Raw genomic sequence first — 24,279 nt, forward strand, 5'->3', positions numbered from 1 at the left:
GGTGGCCAGCGGAAGTGTTTAAACTCAGAAGAGAGTTCCTCAAGACACTGTAGCAATTCTGGATGTGGGAGGTGTTGCATTGTCCTGCTGGAATTGCCCAAGTCCATCGGAATGCACAATGGACATGAATGGATCCAAGTGATCGGACAGGATACTTACGTACGTGTCACCTGTCAGAGTCGTATGTAGAGGAATCAGGGGTCCCATATCACTCCAACTGCACATGCCCCATACTATATAGGGCCTCCACCAGCTTCAACTGTTCCCTGCTGACATGCAGGGTCCATGAATTCATGAGGTTGTCTCCATGCCTGTACATGTCCATCTGCTCGACACATTTTTTTTTTTTTTTTTTTTTAACGAGTCTCGTCCGACCAGAAAACGTGTTCCCAGTCGTCAACAGTCCAACGTCGGTGTTGGCGGGTCCAGGCGAAGCGTAAAGCTTTGTGTTGTGCAGTCATAAGGGTACACGACTGGGCTTTTGGCTCCGAAAGCCTATATCGATGATGTTTTGTTGAACTGTTCGCACGCTGACACTTGTTGATGGCTCAGAATTGTTATCTGCACCAATAAGCGGAAAGGTTGCACTTCTGTCACGTTAAACGATTCTCTTCAGTCGTCGTTGGTCCCGTTCTTGCAGGATCTTTTTCCAGCCGCAGCGATGTAGGAGATTTGATGTTTTATCGGGTTCCTGATAGTACACTCTTGAAATGGTCGTACGGGAAAATCCACACTTCAAAGCTACCTCGGAGATGCTGCGTCCCATCACTCGTGCGCCGACTGTAGCACCACGTTCAAACTTACTTCAATCTTGACAACCTGCCATTGTAGCAGCAGTGATCGATCTAACAACTCCTCCAGACAGTTGATGTCTTATAGAGGCGTTGCCGACTGCAGCGCCGTATTCTGCCAGTTTACATATTTCTGCATTTGAATACGCATGCCTATACCAGTTTCTTTGGCGTTTCAGTGTACTTCTAACATCTCATGTTCGGTGACTGTGCTTTATCTTCGAGGTCTGTGTGACATTACCTTTCAACAAGATAACGCAAAGACCGTAGGTTGGCCATGGTATGGTGACTGGTGTTCTACTGTTGCCTTGACCCCTTGGCCAACACGTTCTCCAGATCTCTTACTCACTGAAAACATCTACGAGGGTGTTTTAACAAATCTCGTAAAAAAAGCAACAATGTATGTTTGTTTCGTACACAGCTCGCCGTACTTCTTGACGTAGTCTCGTTTGATGGACATACACTTGGTCAGCGATCCTTCTGGTTTTTCATCCCATTGGAAAAATAGGTTCTGTCAAACGCTCCTACAAAATACTCGTTGATATAACTATCACTTCCTCATCTGATGAAAACTTCTTTTTCAGCAAGCCAAAGTTTCAAATTACTGTCCGCCTTGGTACATGCGTGGTCAACGCAGTGGATTGCTAACCAAAGGGGCCCGGGTTCGATTCTTGGCCAGCTCGGAGATATTCTTCGGTCAGGGACTGGGAGTTGTGTTGTTCTCACGTTCGTATCATCACACGCATTACGGAACACGATAAAGTCACTTGGGGTTAGGTCTGATGAATACGATGGATGAGGTACCAATTCAAAGCCCAATTCATGCAATTTCGCCATTGTTACTGCTAACGCGTGGGTTGGTGCATTAGCCTTGTGAAAGAGCACTTTTTTGCATCCCAACCTTGGTCTTTTTTCAGCCAACGCAAGTTTCAAACGATTCAACAATGAAACATAACAGAGTCCAGTTAGGATTCTGCCTTTTTCCAAGTAATCTATGAGGATTATTCCTTGGGAATCCCCATACTCTTATAAAAAATATCCATCACCTTACCACCTGACAAAATGGTCGTTGCCTTCTTCAGTGCACTTTCACTTTCACCATTGGTTTGATTGCCGTTTTGAAGCTGGTGTGTAATGATGGATCCAGGTTTCTTCAGCAATCACAAATCGGTGGAAAAAGTCTTGCGGATTGCAATCAAACATCGTAAGACATTGTGGTGAAATGTGTCAGGTGCACTTTTAGTCAGTTGTGAGCAATCGCAACACCCGCCTCAAACTATGCACTCGCTCAATTGAGATGAATACAGTGTCAGCATTTCCACGACCTTTTGTTCGGCGGTTTTGCATTTCCATATCATGGATTTTCCCAATGGTTTCCTTTGTGGCGATCTCAATTGAATAGCCGGAGTGCGCTTTATCTTCGGTGCTTGTCCGAGGACATTTAAATTCATTTATCCAAAAGTAAATGGTCTTCAATGAGGGTGGAACATCTGTGTGAACTTCATCCAATTCTGTTTTGATCTGTCTAGCCATCTAAAGGAATAGTAATTAGTGTCAACAGATACGGTATCAAATAATGTTTCAGGCAACATAAATGAATTGTAGAATTATTAATGTAGGAATGGTGGCCCAATTACATTCATACAATTCCACATGACGTGCCAAAGTGTTGTAAGAATTGCTTTACAGGAAAGGGCGCTACTTGAGATCCCATCAGCTAAAGTTTGATGACGTCGTGGATATGGATGTGGTGTGAGGAGATGTGCTCTTGGGAGGTGCGGGAAAATCCAAGATAAAGTTATGTTACGGCCATCGGACTGAGAGAGCTGGTTTGATTTTTTTGATGTGAGAATGAATGCTTGGTTATGACCATTACAGACTTGGTTATTTTCTGATCGGGAATGCAACCAAGTGAAAGAAGTTTTCTGATCACATAATTGTATTTCGTTACATGTGCACTTTAGTTTATGCAACCGAGCATCGGGTAAAAAAAACTGGAATTGGGGTGTAAGTGCATTTAGTAATTTGAGCATATTAAGTGGAGACTACCATCACTTGTGTGTTGCTAGTTAACTTGAATATGGGACATTCTTACTAGCTAACTTTGTATTGTATTTTATTATGGACCACCATTCAGTAGGAAGCTAAATCTTGCAAAATAAACCAGTTATGTAAAATATATATCTTGAGCATTGCGTACAATATTACTCTGACTTCTCTTATAATCTTGTACTCGCATTACTTGTCTACCCTCAACCACTTGGCCTCAGGATCACCAGTTTAGTGGACTGACAAGTTGCTACCATATCAGGGCGTAAGCAGATGGTATACATCTTTATCCTGAGACATCTATGAGTTTTAATGAACAGAATCATACATTAGTCCAAGGAAGTTAAGTCACAAAGTGATGCCTTCTTTTAGTCAGATTGTACTATAAATTTCTTTTCTCTCCAATCCAATTCAGTACCTCATTATTATTTGACCTACCATCTAATAACCATCATTCATCTGTATCATCACATTTCTTGTGAATGGTTTGAGCCCTCTGAAAATATATAATGGCAGATGCAATGACAAACAGCATCCGGTACATTTCATCTTGATGTTTTCAGTATGACAATAGAACACTAATCCAGAGTCTTAATCGAAATATTTGTAAAATACACACTGTAACATGTAATATAATGCTTCTCATGACACTGTATCATTGGATTTGTTAACTCACAACTAAACTGTCATCTTTTAATATGACCTACACCTCAGACTATGCTTCAACGAGTCCATCACCACAGCTTACATTCCAAAATGCTGAAATGCCAGACTATAGATCCAAAGGTCTAAGGTTAAATCCCTTGTCAGTCCTAGGATTATTATCTGTCATATATCACTCCTTTAATCTATGGCAGAGTTTGTTAATGTGAAAAATGTTAAGTTTCACTGTGGTTTGAAATCCTTATAAAACAGTAAGTCTCCCTAATAACTGAAGACAACAGCATGTTGCAATCAGCTATCTCTGATAGCTCATATGTTTCCCACAGCTTCTAAATATAACTGCGTTTTCCACAGCTTCTAAATATAACTGCTAACTTTCCTTTGGTCCAGCTTTATACTTAATTTTAAACATCATGATCTGGTGCAAATCTTTTTTTTTGTTTTGATGCCTCTTAGGTGGTTGCCATGTCAGGTGTCTTAATTGTAAATTATACGAAAGCTTGGTGACTGTTCTTTTGGATACGTCCGGAGAAAAAAAACAAAGACACCACACAAAATTCACAGTGTGATACATATTATGTAAATGGAAATTAGACAGGAGGAGAAAGGAAAGGGAAGGGAAGAAATTATTAATATCAGTCGCATCAGGACTTTATGTAGAATGATTTATGCATTCACTCATTCATATAATTGATTCACTTTAATAGGCAATGAATCCAAAATCTTAAGTGTGGATGAATATTTCGTTTGACCTCCACTGGGAATCTAAAATTAGTGAGCATGGAGGACATGGATGGGGACTGTGAATATGTGGCACAAGGTGGGAATGTGAGTTAGCCAGGAAGTGTGCCAAGATAAACACTGTGTCTGGATGGCGCACTGGTTAATGCAACTTCCTAGCAGGAGATCCCGGGTTCCAGTGCTGGTCTCGTACAAATTTTCACTCATCACTGCTGATTCTGTATGAAGTCCTGATGCATCTAATATCAATACTTCCTTCCCTTTCTCCCCACTCCATCTTCCATTTACTTCCTTTCTCCCCCCTCAATCTACCATTTACTTAACTGTAACTGCCTTGTATATATCGCGGTGCTGAGTATGTGTATAGTTTTTGTTGTTTAGTTGTTGGTGTTGCTAAAAGTGAGAGAGGGAAGTCTACTGCTGACAAATGCTGGCTCCTCTTGAATAGCACTAAGCAGGTTGCTGAGCTTAATTTCCCTTCTCCAACAGACAGATCCTCACTCCATGAGACACTGCAATGATGCTTCTAATAGAACTCAGTAAATTGGTGGAAGGTCTGGTGATCATGAACTGTACACCTTCACCATTCCTCCATTTTCCAGCCAAATACTGCCGATGCAAAGTTGTTCTGCCATCAGCCTTCGAGTCAGCTTCATCCAAGTCTAGCACCATTTTACAACCAAGCATTGGTGACCTTGACTATGAAGACAGTTGTCCACATTAACACCATTTGCTTTCAATTACTCATTCTTTAATTTTTGACACTGCACCTTCTTATCGCAGAATATCAGAGGCAAGAGTCTGACAGCTCATAACTTTTCAAACTGGATAAAGTACCTATGGGAAACATACTTGTTCTCTGACTTACATGTTTAAAATAATTCCTGAGATTAATGTCTGGAAATGAATTTAATCAATATCAGTTCACTTAAAATATTCCATTTAATTGATTATTCCTCCCCCCCCCCCAAATTGCTATCAACTGTTTAGTTTCAAATGGCCAGTTTAGCTGGGAAACTCCAAGTAATTAGAGATTGCATCCCTTTTTATGAAACTAGACATCACGGTCTCTCAGAAATCGCTGCCATTCGACAACTGGGTGCATGTGCATGGGTGTAACTGTTACCATTATGATGGCAAGAAGTGCTTAACAGTGCCTCATGCCCAAACATTGGTCTGAACTATGTCACTGGCACTATGTAGGTCCCACTGTCAAACACTTTGTTACAGAGAATTTCAACCTTGTGCAAAAGTACTTTTGAGATGTGGATTTAAAAGCTGAATAGTTAGATATAATAGCCATAATGCCTTTCACACAGAAGTCTGATAGTGTTGCCAATCTCTTACAATTAAACTTTTAGATGTGCAAACTGATGTGTTCAAGAACAGGGACATTGTCAACATACCAAAGGAAAATTATGTGTCATTCAATGACAATCTGCGTGTAAAATGCTCTCACTCAGACAATCTGTATATTACTAGTTAAAGAAATGGGAACTCACAAAATTAGACAGCTAATGAGTCAACCAACACTTAGCAGACCAGAAATCATAAATACTGTCTTAGATATACATCAAAATAATGGGATACTATGGAACTTTTGAAAATTTTCATAGTATGTGAAAGATTAAACTTATTGTTTTTTCAGCTGGCACATGTTTTAATAATTACAGGCATTACCCACCATATTTATGCAGGGCAGGGAAAATGCTTACAAGGTGTTTTGAATTAATATTCTCCTCTTGAAGAAATACTAGACCAGACTGTACTAGAGGGCTCCACATATGCCTAGGTGACTGCAGTACAAAGACACTTATGGTCCAGTACCTCTATAGTTACATATATACTCTGCAAACCACAGTGAAGTGCATGGTGGAGCGTATGTCCCATTGTACCAGTTATTAGGATTTCTTCCTGGTCCATTCGCGTATGCAGCATGGGGAGAATGATTGTTTCATTGCCTCTGTGCGTGCTGTAATTATTCTAATCTTGTCCTCACAATCCCTATGTGACTGATATGTAGGAGGTTGTAGTGTGTTCCCTGAGTCATCATTTAAAGATGGTTCTAAAAGCTTGGTTAGTACACTTTCTCTGGTTAGTTTACGCATATCTTCAAGAGTCTACCAGTTCAGTTTCTTCAGCATATCAGTAACACTCTCCCATGGGTCAAACATATGTGTGACCATTTGTGCTGCTCTTCTCTGTATACATCAAATATCCCCTGTCAATCCTATTTGGTACGGATCCCACACACTGGAGCAGTATTCTAGGCTGGGTCGAATGAGTGATTTGAAAGCAATCTGACTGCACTGTACTGATTACACTTTTCCAGTATTCTACCAATAAATCAAAGTCTACCACCTACTTCACCCACTACTGAGCCTATGTGATTACTCCATTTCAAACCCCTAGAAAGTGTTACATCTAGGTATTTGTATGAGTTGGTCAATTCCAACCTTGGTTCATTGATATTATACTCATAAGAAGCTACGTTTTTTTTCCAATTTGTGAAGCACACTATTTTACGTTTCTGAACATTTGATGCAAGCTGTCAATCTTTTCACAACTTCGAAATGTTATCAACATCTAACTGAATGTTTATGCAGTTTCTTTCAGACAGTACTTAATTATAGATAGCTGCATCACCTGTAAGAAATCTGAGGTTACTATTAAGACACTATGTGACCAAAGGTATCCGGACACCCGGCAGAAAATGACTTACAAGTTCGTGGCACACTCCATGAGTGCGGGAATTCAATATGTTGTTGGCGCACCCTTAGCCTTTATGACAGCTTCCACTCTTGCAGGCAAACATTCAATCAGGTGCTGGAAGATTTCTTGGGGAATGGCAGCCCATTCTTCATGGAGTGTTGCACTGAGGAGAGGTATTGATACCAGTCAGTGAGGCCCGCCACAAAGTCAGCGTTCCACAACATCCCAAAGCTGTTCTATAGGATTCAGGTCAGGCCTCTGTGCAGGCCAGTCCACTACAGGGATGTTATTGTCATGTAACCACTTGCTCAATCGTGTTGAAAGATGCATTCACCATCCCCAAATTGCTCTTCAACAGTGGGAGGCAGCCTGCCTAAAACATCAGTGTAGGCCTGTGCTTTGATAGTGCCACACTAAACAACAAGGGGTGCAAACCCCCTCCATGAAAAACACGACCACACCATAATACTACCACCTCTGAATTTTACTGTTGGCACGACACACGATGGCAGATGACTTTCACTGAGCATTCGCCATACCCACATCCTGCCATCAGATCACGACATTGTGTACCGTGATTCGTCACTCCACACAACGTTTTTCCACAGTTCAGTCATGTAATGTTTATGCTTCTTATACCAAGCGAGGCATCATTTGGCATTTACCGGCATGATGTGTAGCTTATAAGCAGCCACTTGACCATGAAATCCAAGTTTTCTCACCTCCCACCTGACTGTCATAGTACTTGCAGTGGATCCTGATGCAGTTTGGAATTCCTGTCTGATGGTCTGGATAGATGTCTGCCTATTACACCTTACGATCCTCTTCAACTGATGGTGGTCTCTGTCAGTCAACAGACGAAGTCGGCCTGTATGCTTTTGTGCTGTATAAGTCGGCCTGTATGCTTTTGTGCTGTATGTGTCCCTCCACGTTTCTACTTCACTATCGCATTGGAAACAGTGGACCTAGGGATATTTGGGAATGTGGAATTCTTGTGTACAGACATATGAAACAAGTGACACCTAATAACCTGACCACATTCGAAGTCCGTGAGTTCCGTAGAGCACCCCATTCTGCTCTCTCATGATGTCTAATGACTACTGAGGTTGCTGATATGGAGTACCTGGCAGTAGGTGGCAGCACAATACACCTAATGTGTTTTTGAGTGTGTCCAGATACTTCTGATCACATAGTGTATTGTCCCCATGGTCATTAACATACAACATGAATAACAAGAGTCCCAACACACTTCTCTGGGGCACATCCATAGACAGTCCTACATCTGATAATGACTCTCCATCCAAGATTACATGCTGTGTTCTCCCTCCTCAATTCAGTCATATATTATATTTGATATCCCACATGTCCAAACTTTTGACAGTATGAGTAGGTGTGGCACTGAGTCAAATGCTTTTTTGGAAATCAAGAAATACTGCATCTACCTGACTGCCTTGATCCAAAGCTTTCAGGATGTGATGTGAGAAAAGTGTGAGTTGGGTTTCACATTATTGATGGTTCCAGAATCCTTTCTGATTGCCATGGGGGTGGTCATTCTGTTCAAAATACCACATTGTATTTGAGCTCAGAATATGTTGTAAGATTTTACAACAAATCAATGTCTACGATCCTCCTTGTACTTGCTTTTTGTTCAAGACATCTACGATACATTATAGATAGAAGAGGGCATAACTTATTCGTGAATTTGGTACAGAATCTGATAGAGATTCCTTTGGGTCCTGGAGCTTTGCCCCATTTTAATAAATTCAGCTTTTCTCAACACCACTGACACTAATACTGATTTCTCTCATCTTTACAGTGGTAAGAGGATTAAATTGGGGCAGTTCCCAAGGGTTTTCCGCTGTAAAGGAAATTTGAAAACAGAGTTAACCATTTCAGCTTTTGCTTTGCTACCCTCAATTTTAGTTCATATCTCATTCATAAAGGACTGGACTAACTTTGGCGCCACTAACGGCCTTTACATATCACCAGAATTTCTTTGGGTTTTGTGAAAGATCATTTGACAATATTCGCTTCGGTAGTCACTGAAGGCTTCACACATTGCTCTCTTGACAGCCAAATGTGTTTCACCCAGCATCTCTGTATCTATAGTCCTATGTTTTGTTTTACACCTATTATGCGGTAGTCTCTGTTACTTTATAAGTTTCTTTTCAGTGACTGTATACTACGGGGGTCCTTTCCTGTATAAACTGTTCTACTGAGTACATGTCTATCCAGTGCATGGTCAACTATTGTTTTAAGCTTGAGCCACAGTTCCTCTACACACTCCTGCTGTGTGCTGGAAGTTTCAAGTTCCTCATTGAGATATAAAACTATTGATTTTTTATCTAGTATACTGAACGTATATGTCTTTCTGCTTGTTTTACATGTCTTTTGTACTTTGGCAATAATTTTTGACACAGCAAGAACATGGTCACTGATACCAGTTTCGATGTGGACATCCTCAAAGAGGTCAGGTCCATTTGTTACCATTACATCCCCATAATGTTTCATAGAAAGTCTTATCAAGCCCTCCATTGACAAAACTGTAGTTTTCCCAGTTGGTTGTTGGATGATTAAAGTCTCCACCAATGATTACAGTATCGGGGAACTTACATACAAGTGAACTAAGGTTTTCCCTCAAGTTACTGGTTACATCAAGAAATGATTCTGGTGGTCAATAAAAGGATCCAGTTACCACTTTATGACCAGCCCTGATACTGAGCGAGCCCAATCAATCTCACATGCAGCTTCAATTTATATCTCGGTGGATCTGAATTTCTTGTTCACTGTGACAAATACACCAACTCCATTTCCCATTAGCCCATCCTTTTGATCTACACTTAAATTTTCCCCAAAAATCTCACTGCTATCAGTTTCAGACTTCAAGACTTTAAGAAGAATATAATAATTCCAATCCCAAAGAAAGCAGGTGTTGACAGATGTGAAAATTACTGAACTCTCAGTTTAATAAGCCACAGCTGCAAAATACTAACACGAATTCTTTACAGACGAATGGAAAAACTAGAAGAAGCCGACCTCGAGGAAGATCAGTTTGGATTCCGAGAAATACTGTAACACGTGAGGCAATACTGACCTTACGACTTATCTTAGAAGAAAGATTAAGGAAAGGCAAACCTACGTTTCTAGCATTTGTAGACTTAGAGAAAGCTTTTGACAATGTTGACTGGAATACTCTCTTTCAAATTCTAAAGGTGGCAGGGGTAAAATACAGGGAGCGAAAGGCTATTTACAATTTGTACAGAAACCAGATAGCAGTTATGGGACAAGCAGTGGTTGGGAAGGGAGTAAGACAGGGTTGCAGCCTCTCCCCGATGTTATTCAATCTGTATATTGAGCAAGCAGTAAAGGAAACAAAAGAAAAATTCGGAGTAGGTATTAAAATCCATGTAGAAGAAATAAAAACTTTGAGGTTCGCCGATGACATTGTAATTCTGTCAGAGACAGCAAAGGACTTGGAAGAGCAGTTGAACGGAATGGACAGTATCTTGAAAGGAGGATATAAGACGAACATCGACAAAAGCAAAACGAGGATAATGGAATGTAGTTGAATTAAGTCGGGTGATGCTGAGGGAATTAGATTAGGAAATGAGACACTTAAAGTAGTAAAGGAGTTTTGCTATTTGGGGAGCAAAATAACTGATGATGGTCGAAGTAGAGAGGATATAAAATGTAGACTGGCAATGGCAAGGAAAGCGTTTCTGAAGAAGAGAAATTTGTTAACATCGAGTATAGATTTAAGTGGCAGGAAGTCATTTCTGAAAGTATTTGTATGAAGTATAGCCATGTATGGAAGTGAAACATGGACGATAAATAGTTTGGACAAGAAGAGAATAGAAGCTTTCGAAATGTGGTGCTACAGAAGAATGCTGAAGATTAGATGGGTAGATCACATAACTAATGAGGAAGTATTGAATAGGATTGGGGAGAAGAGAAGTTTGTGGCACAACTTGACCAGAAGAAGGGATCGGTTGGTAGGACATATTCTGAGGCATCAAGGGATCACCAATTTAGTATTGGAGGGCAGCGTGGAGGGTAAAAATCGTAGAGGGAGACCAAGAGATGAATACACTAAGCAGATTCACAATGATGTAGGTTGCAGTAGGTACTGGGAGATAAAGCAGCTTGCACAGGATAGGGTAGCATGGAGAGCTGCATCAAACCAGTCTCAGGACTGAAGACAACAACAACAACAACAACAACAACAACAACATCAGTTTCAGGTTACAACTAGCTTTCTGTGCGCAGTATTATGTAGCTTCACTGGTTTTCAGGAGCACTTCAACTTCTGGCACTTTATTGTGCATGCTTTGGCAGTTAACCAAGAGGATTTTAATACAGTCACCTGTAGGAGGCATTTCTTTCACTCTTACACTGTTACTTCTGGGTATCCTATAGCTTTCATTATCTGGATTGGGCAGAGAGTCGCCGAATCTAAAAAACACTTGTGTGCACCCGACACACAGTGAACCTCTGATGTCTAGTACACACCTGACCCATTTTGGAGGACCCTACAGTTCGCAACCCTTTGGGACAAGTCCAGGAAGTTGCAACCTAGTCTGTCACAGAATTTGAAGTCTCTAGTTCAGTTCTTCTACACGACTGAGAATCAAGGGGATATGATCTGTTCTGGGGACAACGCTGCAAATTGCCAGCTTCGTTGAAACTCAGTGTGCAAGACTTGTCTTCTCAACCTTCTCTGCCAGTCACTGAGGTGATCAAAGTATGACTTCAGAGCTCAGATGACAGGCATAATTTCTTCCAACTTGCTCCACAATCTGCAGCTGGTTGCACCTTGTTCCCTCAATGGCTGCTGAAATAGTACCTTCAACATGTTGAATGAGGTCTCCACACATACACACTGGAGTGCTTCTAGTTTCCTTTCCTGCCCCTTCCCTAAGGAGCACCATCATTCACCATACATTTGAACTGCTGATGATTAATAGACCCCTATTCTTTTGCGTTCACCTCCTCTTGTCACTGGACAAAACAGGTTTCCCCAGAACAGGTGAAGTGAGTCCCACTGGCTCAGCTTCACTAAAAGAAAGCACTTTGAACTCGTTTGTTAGGGGGATCGATATAAAACTTTGAGTCCTCCCTAGTCACTGTCCACCCTGTACAGGGCACCTAGATTTATCACAGAAATGCTTTTCACAGTTAAGTGGACAAGTAATGACAGATCCTGTATTTTCTGCAGAGGAGACAGGATTAACGAGGTGGAATAGTACTTGAGGTATCTTTGATACTGGTACCACAAGCACGTGACTCTCGGGATCTCTCTCAACACATCAATTTGCAGCAGGTGCCAATCATTTGACAGTAGTCAAGGCGATTTCCAGCTGCTTATGAATGTCAACCAATTCATCTCATGTTTGAGGATAGCATTCACAGTGGAGCTAAATTTTGGCTGGTGCAAATTATTACAAGACAGTGAACAAATGAGTTTAAACTACTCTGGCTGATTATCTTTTAATCTGTTGTGCTAGTAAATTACTAATTCCCTACAAGAACTGAAGCAAATACACAGAAATAAGATTTCTACAACAGCAACAGAAAAACCAGTGGTAAAAATTACCAGTTTCCTAAAACTTTTTGAGGTTAATTTTAGTTGTTAGTAAACTCAAAAACAGAGTTAATTGTTAGTAAACTCAAAAACAGAGTTAATTTGTGATAAATGTAGATACTGTATACTCCTCGTTACAGGAAAACTTGATGTAACACAATAGGTTAGTTACAATACCTGGCAGAGTAACTAAATGACATGTGCTAATTTATTACAAATTAGATTACACCCAGGTCAGTGATCATCTCTGAAAATTCTCGAAAATTCACATTTATTTGCGTTGATATACAAGAAAATTTGGGGTGATCTATTCTTTGGCAGTAACTGTGACCACAAATGCTGATTTTCTATTAAATAAGTTATCCAAAAAACAGGAAATATAGTTTTGTAAACATTCAAAAATTCTCAAAAATAACCTATTTCTCACATAATTATATAATCAAATTAGAGAACAATGATTCTGAAAGAGGACAGGCCTACTGTTCTCAAAAACTTTACAACACCAGACATAAGTTTATAAGCTACTATAAGCCTACAACTGATAACAGTAAGAATTTATCACAAGACTCACGAATGTTCAAAATTTCACAATATATTACAATATGAATAGGTAATGATAAATCAATGAAAGAAATAATTTTACCCTCCATCGCTTGCATATCTGCAAAATTACCCTTACTTTGACAAAAATTAGTATTTCAAGCACTTAGTATTTTCAAAACAAACCATTCATGACCCACTGAAGAATGTAAATATTTGTTATTGTTTTAAGTATGAAAAAGAATGCTCAGTTCTTGAAACAGAAGAGAAATCTATATTACTGACTATCCCAGATCCCGGCCCACCTCCATAGCCAAGTACTCAGCATGCATGACTGCCGTATGGAGGATCCGGGTCAATCGCCAGTAGTACTGTCAAGGAGTTTTTCTCAGTGGAGGACTGGTACAGGGTGCACTCATTCTTGTGATGCCAATTGAGGAGCTCTTGAATAAGAAATAGTGGCTCCATAGTCTGGAAAGTTGGCAAAATGGCCAGAAGAGTGGTATGTCGACTACATGCCCCTCCATACCACATCTGCATAACACCACAAGGTAGAGGATGACACGGCGGTCATTCGGCATCCCCTGGATCTTCAAGGTGTGAATGAGGAGCTCATCTCACCATACAAGAACATGAACCTTATACCAGTTGTTTGTTGACTAAGGGCTTCCAGAGGCAACAATCATTTGGTTTTCAATATTTTGTGTACTTACTGATCACATTTAAATTATAAAATGCTGTCATAATCTACTCATTAAGAGTTTAACACAATTATGGAAGTATTGTGGCTAGCAACTGTGTTTGTCTCATGATGGCAAACAAATGCCCTAGTCTATATTCAACCAATATTTGAGAATGCGTGCAGTTGGTGACTTCCAACAAACTTTACTCATAACTTCAAACCTTTGCAAAGTTTTTACTCTTTGACATGCCCCACAAAGTGATGAAAGGAAGAAAGTTTATTGCTTAGAACAATTTTGCTGTTCATGCAGTAAAAATTCAGTATCGGGCAATGGTATTTTAATCTATTACTTCTTTACCACTGATTCTACTCATATCACAATTTGCAAACAGTATCCACTTCTACCATTGAAATTATCTATAAAATTATGTCATTGTATGACACACAGTTCAGGAGATATGTCATAAACGTTGAGGTGCATTAAAAACTTACTTCTGTTTAAAATGGAGTGCAAATCACCCACAATATTCAATTCTTTAAAGAATCAGGGTATACTGGAACTGTCCTGAAATGTCATAGTAAACTCAACTGGTTCATTTTTAACATCTCCATTAGAAGAGGTACATATTAAAAACAGTTCTAGTCCTCTGAATTCAAATCCTTCAAACTGCATAATTAATCATACATAAATGGAGTCAGTCATTTATTTAAAAAGTTTCATTTTAAATTTAGTTACTGGCAGTGCCAGATTTTTGTCCCTGCAAGGCTCGTTGGGGTGTCTTTATTAATAAATTAGGGAATTTACATATGCTGTTCTCCTCTTTTACACATCCTGAATAAAGTCATAGTACAGTTTCCCACTAGAAAGCAATTTACGGAAAAAACAAAGAAGTATTGGCTTTCAAAACTTTCAGCTTATGGAGATACACAATCTTAACACTTGTCAACACAAAAACATGTCACTCTTCACTTATGTTTTCTCAGTGTCAGAAACCACAATACTTTTAAGTTCTTTTTTGCCTTAACTGCTACTGTAAAAGCAGTTTGTTTTGTTACTTGTGCTAAGACAAGCAAATTTGTATAATTCCTCACAGTGTTGTATAAATAGTGTAGGCTAAGAAGTGCAATATTAATGCCAGTGACATTTCAGTTTTTCCAAATGGAAGAAATTCATAAATTAAAAAAGGATTATAAATAAATACTTTTAACAACAGTTTGCAAATGATGGGTTAAGGATCCCCCAAGATTTATAGCCACTCATAATTCCACAGCTGCTCTTAATTGATAAAGTTGGTGTGCTACTGTTAGTGAAGAACAAGCAAAAATAATCTATGCCAGTATAAAGACACTGGCATAAGTGTATTAATTTAATTACAGCAGCAAACACAGACATGCACTGTGTTTTATATAGTGGTTGCGCTATTCCACAGTCAGGTCTTCTATACTGAATTGAGGTATGGCAATGTCAAAGTCAACTTCTGCGTCAGTGACAGAGCAAAAGGTCTTGGGTCCCAGGTTCTATTACACCCCCTGCTTAGAGCTTGAATAAATATCATAAGCTATGGTGGCCAAAAATTTGCAGTATAAAAAAAAATCACCCTCATACTGCCAATAGTTTTACCAAAAAAGAGGAAGAGGAGCCAATAGAGGTTTAGGGTATCCTCCTATTCTTGGCAGAGGTGGGGAAGAGGGAGGGGGGGGGGGGGTGGATGTCTCTAAAGGCAGAAGAAGTGGTAAATGATCAACAGCAAAAGGTTACAAAAGGCAATGGAAACCACTATGATAAAAGACACATACAGCATATCCACAGGACATCCAGTATTACAAAAATAATCTTGTGAAATGTTAGAATTCTAAACATCACAGAAAAAAAAGAATTGAGCAAGCTAAACTAGGTAGAAACTGACAAAGTGGAATGGAAAAGGATACAAATTTCCGCTAGAAGATTACGGCGTATTAACGACAACATCAGTGAATGACAAAACAGGTGTTAGTATCATTATGTACAGAAAGGTACGAAACAGGATGAGTTACTATGACAGTGTAGTGACCAAGTGATTCTCCTGAGGATTAAAATTAAGTGAACACTAACTGACCACTGTATATGTTTATGCAACCACATCAAAAGCTAATGTTGAAGAAATGCAGAAAATACTCAGCAAAGCTCGGGAGAGATAGAAATCAAATCATGAACCACAAAGCAGAACTTAGTGTGATAAGCTAGTAGTGATGACTAGACAATTGAAAATGACGAGGATAAAATAAAATGAGTGTAAATGAAATGGAATATTGTAAATTTAGGACAGAATGAGATGAAGTAGAAATTCTCTGAGGCTGTGATCAGTGGACACAAAAAATAATTTTGGAGAAATGAAATTTAAAGGTGCTAACCTGTTAACTGCAAAAGAAAGGGCAGCAGGTGGCAATAGCACATGGAAGGCCTATACAGCACATAGGAGATGCCCTGATGTCCAATAGAAGAGGAGGAGGAAGCGATCAAATTTTGATAGAGCAATGAACAACTTGAGGTCAAATAAATCAGTAGGAGTAAATGTTATACTGTCAGAGCTACTGATATATGTAGGACATTCAGGAATTGAAACATTATTTGAAATTATGTCAAAATTCAATTAAATAGGTGATTTACCATCAAATTTTCAAAAACGCATTACCATCACAGTATAAATGTGAAACTGTCAGATGATCATTCTGACAAGTCATACATGTAAATTGCAGACTAGACAGAATATAATACAGAGGAATAGAAAGAGCAACTAAAGAGGTATTGGAGGAAGACCACTTTGGTTCCAGGAAGGGAAGAGAACCAGAGACACAATTCAGACATGCTTAGTAATGAAAGCCAGACTGAAGAAATACCATTTCTAGGGTTTGAGGATGTACAGAAACACTGTAAGAAGGAACCATAAGTTCACAATCCTTGAAATATTGAGTTAACACACAGAGACAGATGAATAATCTAAATTTTCGACAAAACCCAAGTGGGTGTAATTGAAGAGGAAGGTTAAGAAAGACAAGTTTGCTTTATGAAGGGCGTAAGGCACAGGTGCTGCTTATCATCGCCATTGTTCAATTTGTACATTGAGGAAGCCACACTATGAAACTGAAAGTAAATTTTGGAACAGCAATAACTAGAGGAAAAGATGTCAGTGCCATGGTCCATAAAAGAGCTCTACTGATATCACATACTGATAGGACACTGAGGGAAGAAGTTCCTGAAAGTGTATGTCTGTAGCCATTGCATGCATTGCAAGGAAGTGAAATATGGACACGAGAGACCACAGGAAAAGAAACTGAAAGTATTTGAAATGTGGTCCTATCAAATTATGTTAAAAATTAAGTGACCAGATAAAGTATGAAATGAAGAGGTATTAAAAGAACAGTTCAGGGTAGATGCTTATCGAAGACACTTTCCAGCCGAAGGGACACATTAGCCAGACATCTGTTATGACATTTGGGAATCATCAACCTGGCATTGGAAGGAGCAGTACAAGGGAAAAATAGTAAGCAGACAACAGACTAGAATATGCAAAACTGTTCACAGAGAATGGTGTAGCTGTAATATTTGTGTAAAGACACAAATATTGGCACCAGGGACGAAAATACACTGGACGGCATTAAGCCATTTGAAAGGCAGGTGGAAAAAAATAGAGGCAATATGTAGCACCATTTTTAATACACTGGCATGCAAAACTTATGGATGAAAGCAACTTTAGCATGTATCACTGCTGAATAACGCAGTTTGATGAAACTTGGGCTATACTTAGAAAGAACTGCTATAGTATAGTATAGAACGTAACTGATATAAATATGCAATGAAATGAACATAAATGACAATTTTATTCAAAGACAATAATTAAACTGAAGCCACCATGATTTATGATGGTCCCCTGGACATTACAAAAGGAGGTACATGGTTCTTAACAGGGTGTATGACCACCATGAAAGGCAATGCATGTTCTGCAACATGCTTACATACTGACCACACGGTCGGTAAGGAGTTCTTGTATCAGGGCATTCCACCCCTCCACCAACACAGTTGACAACTGCTGGATGGTCATTGGTGCATGTTTGTTTACATGCAGCAAATGTGGAATCATCATAAATAGTGGAAAATAAAAACAGGGATGGATTTTTTACACAGAGTACAGTACTGCATGGCAGTAAAGAAAGAACATCACAATTTATTGTTCTGTTGCCAATACGATTATTAGAAACAGGACCGTAATTCAGAGTGGAGAGGGCTGCAGTCTTTCCAAATGAACAGTCCTGAAATTTGCATGGAACAGGGAACCCATAGGAAACTTAAATTTGTGTATCAGTTCCCTCAGTGGAAAACTCATTGAGAGTTAAATGAAAATGAGTTATCAATGAAGCGAAAAGCAAAAGAAATTGTGTGATGCACAAACATAGATAAGGAGTAGTAAGAAAAGGACTCATTGACACACACATTGGTCTTAACTATACAGCATGATTCAGCCGCCCCTTTCATATTCTCTCACTCACTACATGTAATAGTCCAAAAAATACACCTTTCTGTAGAAAATTTAATGTCGTTAAATTTTGTACCAGAATATGTTAGTGACATGTTTATTGCAAACTTAAATTACAAAAATAACTGTTTATATTTTGAGCTCTACTATAGTAAAATGCCTTGTAAACTTTCATATACTAACTGTTCAAAATGGGCTGCATTAATTCTTTTTTACCAGAACAACAAATTGCAGACAAAAAATCAGTGCTATTCCTGTTGCCAGTAGTGAGCTATTTCTCATTTACTTCTCACATACATGATGTGTGGACACTTGACTTCAATGAAGAAAGAAACTCCTCCGTAATGAACAATTCTATCAGTATCACCAAAACAATAGTGAAAACAGTGACTGAAACATACAAATTTATTCATGAATTTTAGACATGGATCTCTATCTTTTTACTGGATCCTATACCAACACTGAAAGAACAGGTTTTATTGTGTTTAATAAGTAATCCTACCCTACGTGACTCATATGCAACTTACCTGGTTTGCGACGGGAGGCGGAGCATTGGAACGGCCGCTCGCCCTGCGGCCTCCTCCGCCTTCTGCCATCACTCGCTAAAAGACAGATAAAATAAAGATATATCTTAAGTGTTAGATGTAAGGTATGCTGATGTCTATGATTATGTTTACAAACCTTGTGCAAACTAGGTAAATTGCTTATTTAAATTTATGTAGTAGAGACATTGACATTATACATTTTCCAAAAGCAAGTCAATATTAGAATATGCCTCCTACTAATAAACTAAAGTTTTTGTATCTTTTTCTTTGTAACTACAGTCAGTTGCAGACAAAACTTACAATTTATTGACAAGTGTGTTGGAGGCAAGACACACTGATGAAATATAAATGCTGATATACAGTTGTTCATAAAAATGCCTATGGGCTACAAAACTGAGTTAAATAGAGGAACAATTTTACTTCAGAAACACTCCACCAGAACAAAAATGGACCATGTAACAAAATATATTGGCACGAAGTACACAATAATCTAAACTTGTAACATGACAGAGATATATTGCCAAAAATAAACATTGAGTAACAACAGCTACTGACACTTTTAGACCTGTATACAGAATTAAAACAAAAATGTTGTACAGGTTTTTAACTTGACAGCAAAATAAGTTTGAAAGAAACAGTGTTACAAACAAAATAAGAAAAATTAACAAGTTGTAACTTACAAAGGTAGTATTCATTTCAGAATGAATTTTTTACTGTGCAGCAGAGTGTGTGCTGATATGATAGTATTCATTATTTCACTTTCTGGACATAACTCATGCTATATTTCTAAATATGGCTACCAGTTCAATCTAACAGCAGACAAGGCTGTACTGGCTGCAGCAATGACCTACCAATTCCAGTAAAGCAGATGCTGACCTTTAAGTCAACTTCCTAACACAACACTGTTGCGTAAGTCTTTCCATTGCCTGCCCGGCAGAGCCAGATTAATTAAAGCTGCTCTGTAGAATGACACACACAACAAACAGCCGCAGTTCACTGCTTTCAGATTAGCAGCACCATTACACAATGAAGACAGAGGGAAAATATTACATTACAAGTACTTCATACCGATATGTGCTTAGTACTGTGAAAAATTTTATGTTATGGAACTACAAACAATTACAAGAATGTTATAATATCTAGATTCCTACAACAATTTCCTCCCACATATTAAGCTGCTAGTATTTTGTATGTGACTAACAACAGTGATTTTCATAACACGTCTGCAACACTAAAGTCAATCTGGTCCTAGTAACAGGCACTGTAGTGAGCATAATAAAAGCTGACACCTCCAGAAGTACAAGAATAAAAAAGATGGCATATCCCTTTCCCCTTCCTCCTAGCCACACTTGAATCAGATTGCATGTCTTATGTAACAACTGTCCCAGTACTCAAGACTGTAGACGCAGTCCTAGTGTCACATAATTTTCCCCCGATAGGACCATCTTGAAGTTATTCCTCAGTTCAAACTTCTATGATAATACTTCTCTGCAATAAATGTTTCAGTTATGTACAAATGCACAAAATAACCCCCATCTTCTCCCCCTCATACACACACCACAAAGAAGATGTATTAATTCTATCTTTCATAACTGACAGTCACATTCATTTCTTTCAATTTTTACATTGGAGAACAATAGTCTTCATGATGGATGTTTTTATTAATGTTTCCATATTGTATCAACACAACAGGCTTGATATATTATGCTGTGTCCATGACATATATTTACAAACAAGTGAATGAGAGACTTTTAAGTTCCATTAGTAGGTTACTGCACAACATGTGGTTACTCATGGTCACTAACATAAACATTTTAGTTCTGCTGATGGTAGTATTGTATACCATTAAACAATTTGGTAGCCAGGTGATCAACATTTTGTTTCAGTTCTGATAATGTTCCAGCACAACACACAGAAAAGATGTTAAATTGGATTTATTTAGTTTCTGACTATCACAGTTGCCATTTGTCGAAGCTGTGTGAGCCATATATATATATATATATATATATATATATATATATATATATATATATATATATATATATATATATATATGCACAAGACCTATTTAAGTAATAGCTCATTTACAGTTAGGCTATTTACAGTTAGGCTATTGTAATACGATTCCTTAAATCAAGTACTTATATAATATTAATATTGTAGTTTATTATTATTAGTTACTTTAGCACACTATAGACACCACTAAGGAGATCTAAGTGCACTAAACAATATGCTTCTACTAATGATTTTAACTGAACTGGTTACGAACAAGTGGTGTAAGAAATAAAACTGAATACTTGGGAGTTATGTGCACCATACTGTAGCGGAATAACCACACCATTTGATGACAAAAGGATATAAGTGTGTGGGGTGATTTGAACTGCTTCCTAGTAGTTATCTGAAGAACTACTGAACAAGAGTGTTCTCTTAGGATGCAAAGGGGTTCCAAGTGCACAGACATTTTATTGGTTAAAAATGTTTTGTAAACTGTTGTGATTTGGTGATTTGATGCATCAGAATTTGGCAGATTAGAACCTTTTTTTGCATTCAAAGCATCAAAATAGGAGAATGGAAAAAAGTGAACGTATTAAGAAGAATGGATATGATGAACAGAAGGCAGTGAAAAAGATAATAGTGATTTGCTTACAACTTCCTCAGTTTGTAATGACCATCATTGCTTTTAGTGATAATGCAGGGGTCAGGACAAAAACAAAAACATCATTAAGTTCTGGATGTATATCATAAAGCACACCTGAGTGGAGACTATAAGTTCCTGATTTCAGGCCATTCCTTTATGGATTGTTTTATAAGGTGACATGAATTTTGATTCCATTGACTTAAGGAAATCAAATCCATGATGTTGAAACTCAGCAACAATACAGTTAAATGTACTTTCACTACCTGCCATAACAGCAGAGAACTACACACCAGAATCAGCAGCAGTTACTCCAATTTGCACTTCTAATTTACCATCCATTCTACACAAATCTTAAGATAAATCCAAAACATCTGTTTCTAAGCCATATAGGATAACACCAGCAAATGGAGAGCAAAGGACACAATTACTAATTAAGTGGTGCTGTCTGATGACGTTACGTGAGACACACAGACATTTCCTGTAATAAACACAAATGGGAGTATTTGTATGTGTATGTGGTAAAGAGTTTGCACAGAAATTTGTTTCTGTATGTAACACTATTTAACTGCTTGCCTTATCCATTCCAATATATGTACAATCAATGAAAGTTAGCTACATGTATGGATTAATATAATACATGAAAATGGCACAAATTATTTTAGTACATTGTTGTAGTTCATTCAAAACTTGGTAGTTACAAAGAACCAAACAGATGTAAATGATATCCTCGGAAGCAGATAGGTGTAAGTGCTAATTATATTATTGGTAAAAGCATTACTAAGTGTGAAATTTTGAATTTGATTCACTGATCTTGTATCTATAGCTTCATTAAAAACCACTATGTATTATGATTAAACACAATGTAACAAATGAATGTAGAATTTTAAATTTGAGGCAACCTTTGAAGCTAATTTTCTCAGAAAAATTATGTTGTCACTTACAGCCCTTTGCTTTTAACTAACTCAACTAAAATGACAAAATACTCAGGAACTCTGATACTGCGAAGGGTTATCACATTATAAACGATGCCAAATTCCTTATGGAGACACGCAAGACTGGAAAGATGGCACTAAGTGATACATTCTGTGTTCACTCTTTAAGCAAGACAATACTGTAACTTTCTCTCAAGTTCATCAGAAACTTCGCTAATCATGGATCTTGAATGAACCTGAAATTGCACTATGCCAACTTCTTTGTAAGACTGCAAAGTAAAACTTATATAGCATAGCCGTTTACTGAATTCCCTATGGATAGATTTAACCAGATGACAGTGATTTGAATCTTGATCCAATAATCTTCATCTACATTCTTTTCAGTTGCAACAATAATGACCAAAGATTTCCGGACTTTTGTCAGTAGGTATCTCATCTGTGTCCATTACCCTTATTCATTGTCTGTTCCATATACTCAGTTAAGAAGGAGAACCTTCAGGTATGTGGGCTGAATCAATGTATACATTCATTAAGAAAATGAAGTAGCTGTTAGAAAATGCATTAGAAATTAATTTTTGTTAAACTACAAGGAAACTATCACATTTATTCAAACTTTAACATGTTAAAATATAGGGATTCCATCAGGCCCTGAAACTTTGTTCAGTTTTAATGATTTCAGCTGTTTCTCAACATCACTGACACTAATATCTATATCACTCATCTTTGCATTGGTGTAAGAATTAAACTGGGACAGTACCCATGGATTTTTACATGTAACGGAAGATTTGAAAATTGAATTCAGCAGTTCTGCTCTGCTACCCTCAATTTCAGTTCCTATCTAGTCTTGGGTACCTGGACACTAACATCTCTAGCCCTATGCTTTGTTTTAGAAACTATTATGCAGTTATCTCTATTTCTCTAGAAGTTTCATTACAATGACTCAGCAACATGGAGGGCCCCTCACATCATGAGTTGTTCTACCAGTTATGTACCTAGCATGTCCAAGCTCAAGTATTCTTCTGAACCTGGAACACAGCTCTTCTACAAGCTCCTCTCCAGAGCTAAATGACTAGAATTCCACTTTATCTAGTTTGCTGGAAATATAAATCTTTGCTAGCACTACCTCATATCACTGATATCAGTTTCTATATAAACTTACTCAAAGAGGCAATGTTTATTTTTTGCTGTTAGATCCAATATATTTCCATCATAAGTTAGCTTCCAGACAATCTGTTCTAGGTAGTTGCCAGAGAAAGTGTTTATTAATATTCTGCAGGAAGTCTTGGCACATCCATAAATTACAAAACTGTAGTTTCCCCAGTTGATTGTTGGATGATTAAAGCCTCCTCCAATGATGACAGTAAGATTGCGGAACTTAAGTACTTGTGAAATTAGGCTTGGTTACATCTGGAGGTGGCTTGCAGGCAACAAGAGAACCTGGTTATAACTTTGTACCCATCCTTAATACTGAGTCTTTTATAGAGAATCTCAGATGCAGTTCCAGTTTCTATCTCATTGGATTTGAGTTTCTTGTCTATCAGGACAAATGTGCCACTTTTGTTTACCATTTACTGATCCTTGCAATATTTGTTTAAATTTTGTTCCAATATCTTGTGGCTATAAATTTCAAGTTTTAACCAAGTTTTTGTACTTAGTATAATATGAGCTTTCTAGGAGCACTTCAAATTCTGTCTTTGTTGTGTATGCTTTGGCATTCCATCAATAGGATTTTAGTACTCTCACTTGTAGGGGATATTTCTTTACACCTTACGCTACACTTCCCGGTCCCCTGCAGCTATCGTCATCTGGATTAGACGAAGTCGGATAACCCAAAAACTCTTTTATGCACACCGTGCATAGTCAGATGCCTCGGTAGCATCCTTTGATGTGTAGT

At 38.2% G+C, this 24,279-nt stretch overlaps 1 protein-coding gene across 2 annotated transcripts in view; it reads right to left on the minus strand.

Annotated features, from left to right (window-relative positions):
• Nucleotides 1–24,279, minus strand: part of LOC126356040 (uncharacterized) — a 979,035-nt gene that overhangs the window by 948,559 nt on the left and 6,197 nt on the right. For both annotated transcript variants that reach the window (XM_050006716.1, XM_050006720.1), the window contains exon 2: nt 18,798–18,872. In XM_050006716.1, coding sequence (XP_049862673.1) covers nt 18,798–18,866 — 69 coding nt within the window. In that variant the 5' untranslated portion in view covers nt 18,867–18,872. The remainder of the gene's footprint in view (nt 1–18,797; nt 18,873–24,279) is intronic.

This window comes from Schistocerca gregaria, chromosome 3, assembly GCF_023897955.1.
Source record: "Schistocerca gregaria isolate iqSchGreg1 chromosome 3, iqSchGreg1.2, whole genome shotgun sequence".
NCBI classification, from domain to species: Eukaryota; Metazoa; Arthropoda; class Insecta; order Orthoptera; family Acrididae; genus Schistocerca; species Schistocerca gregaria.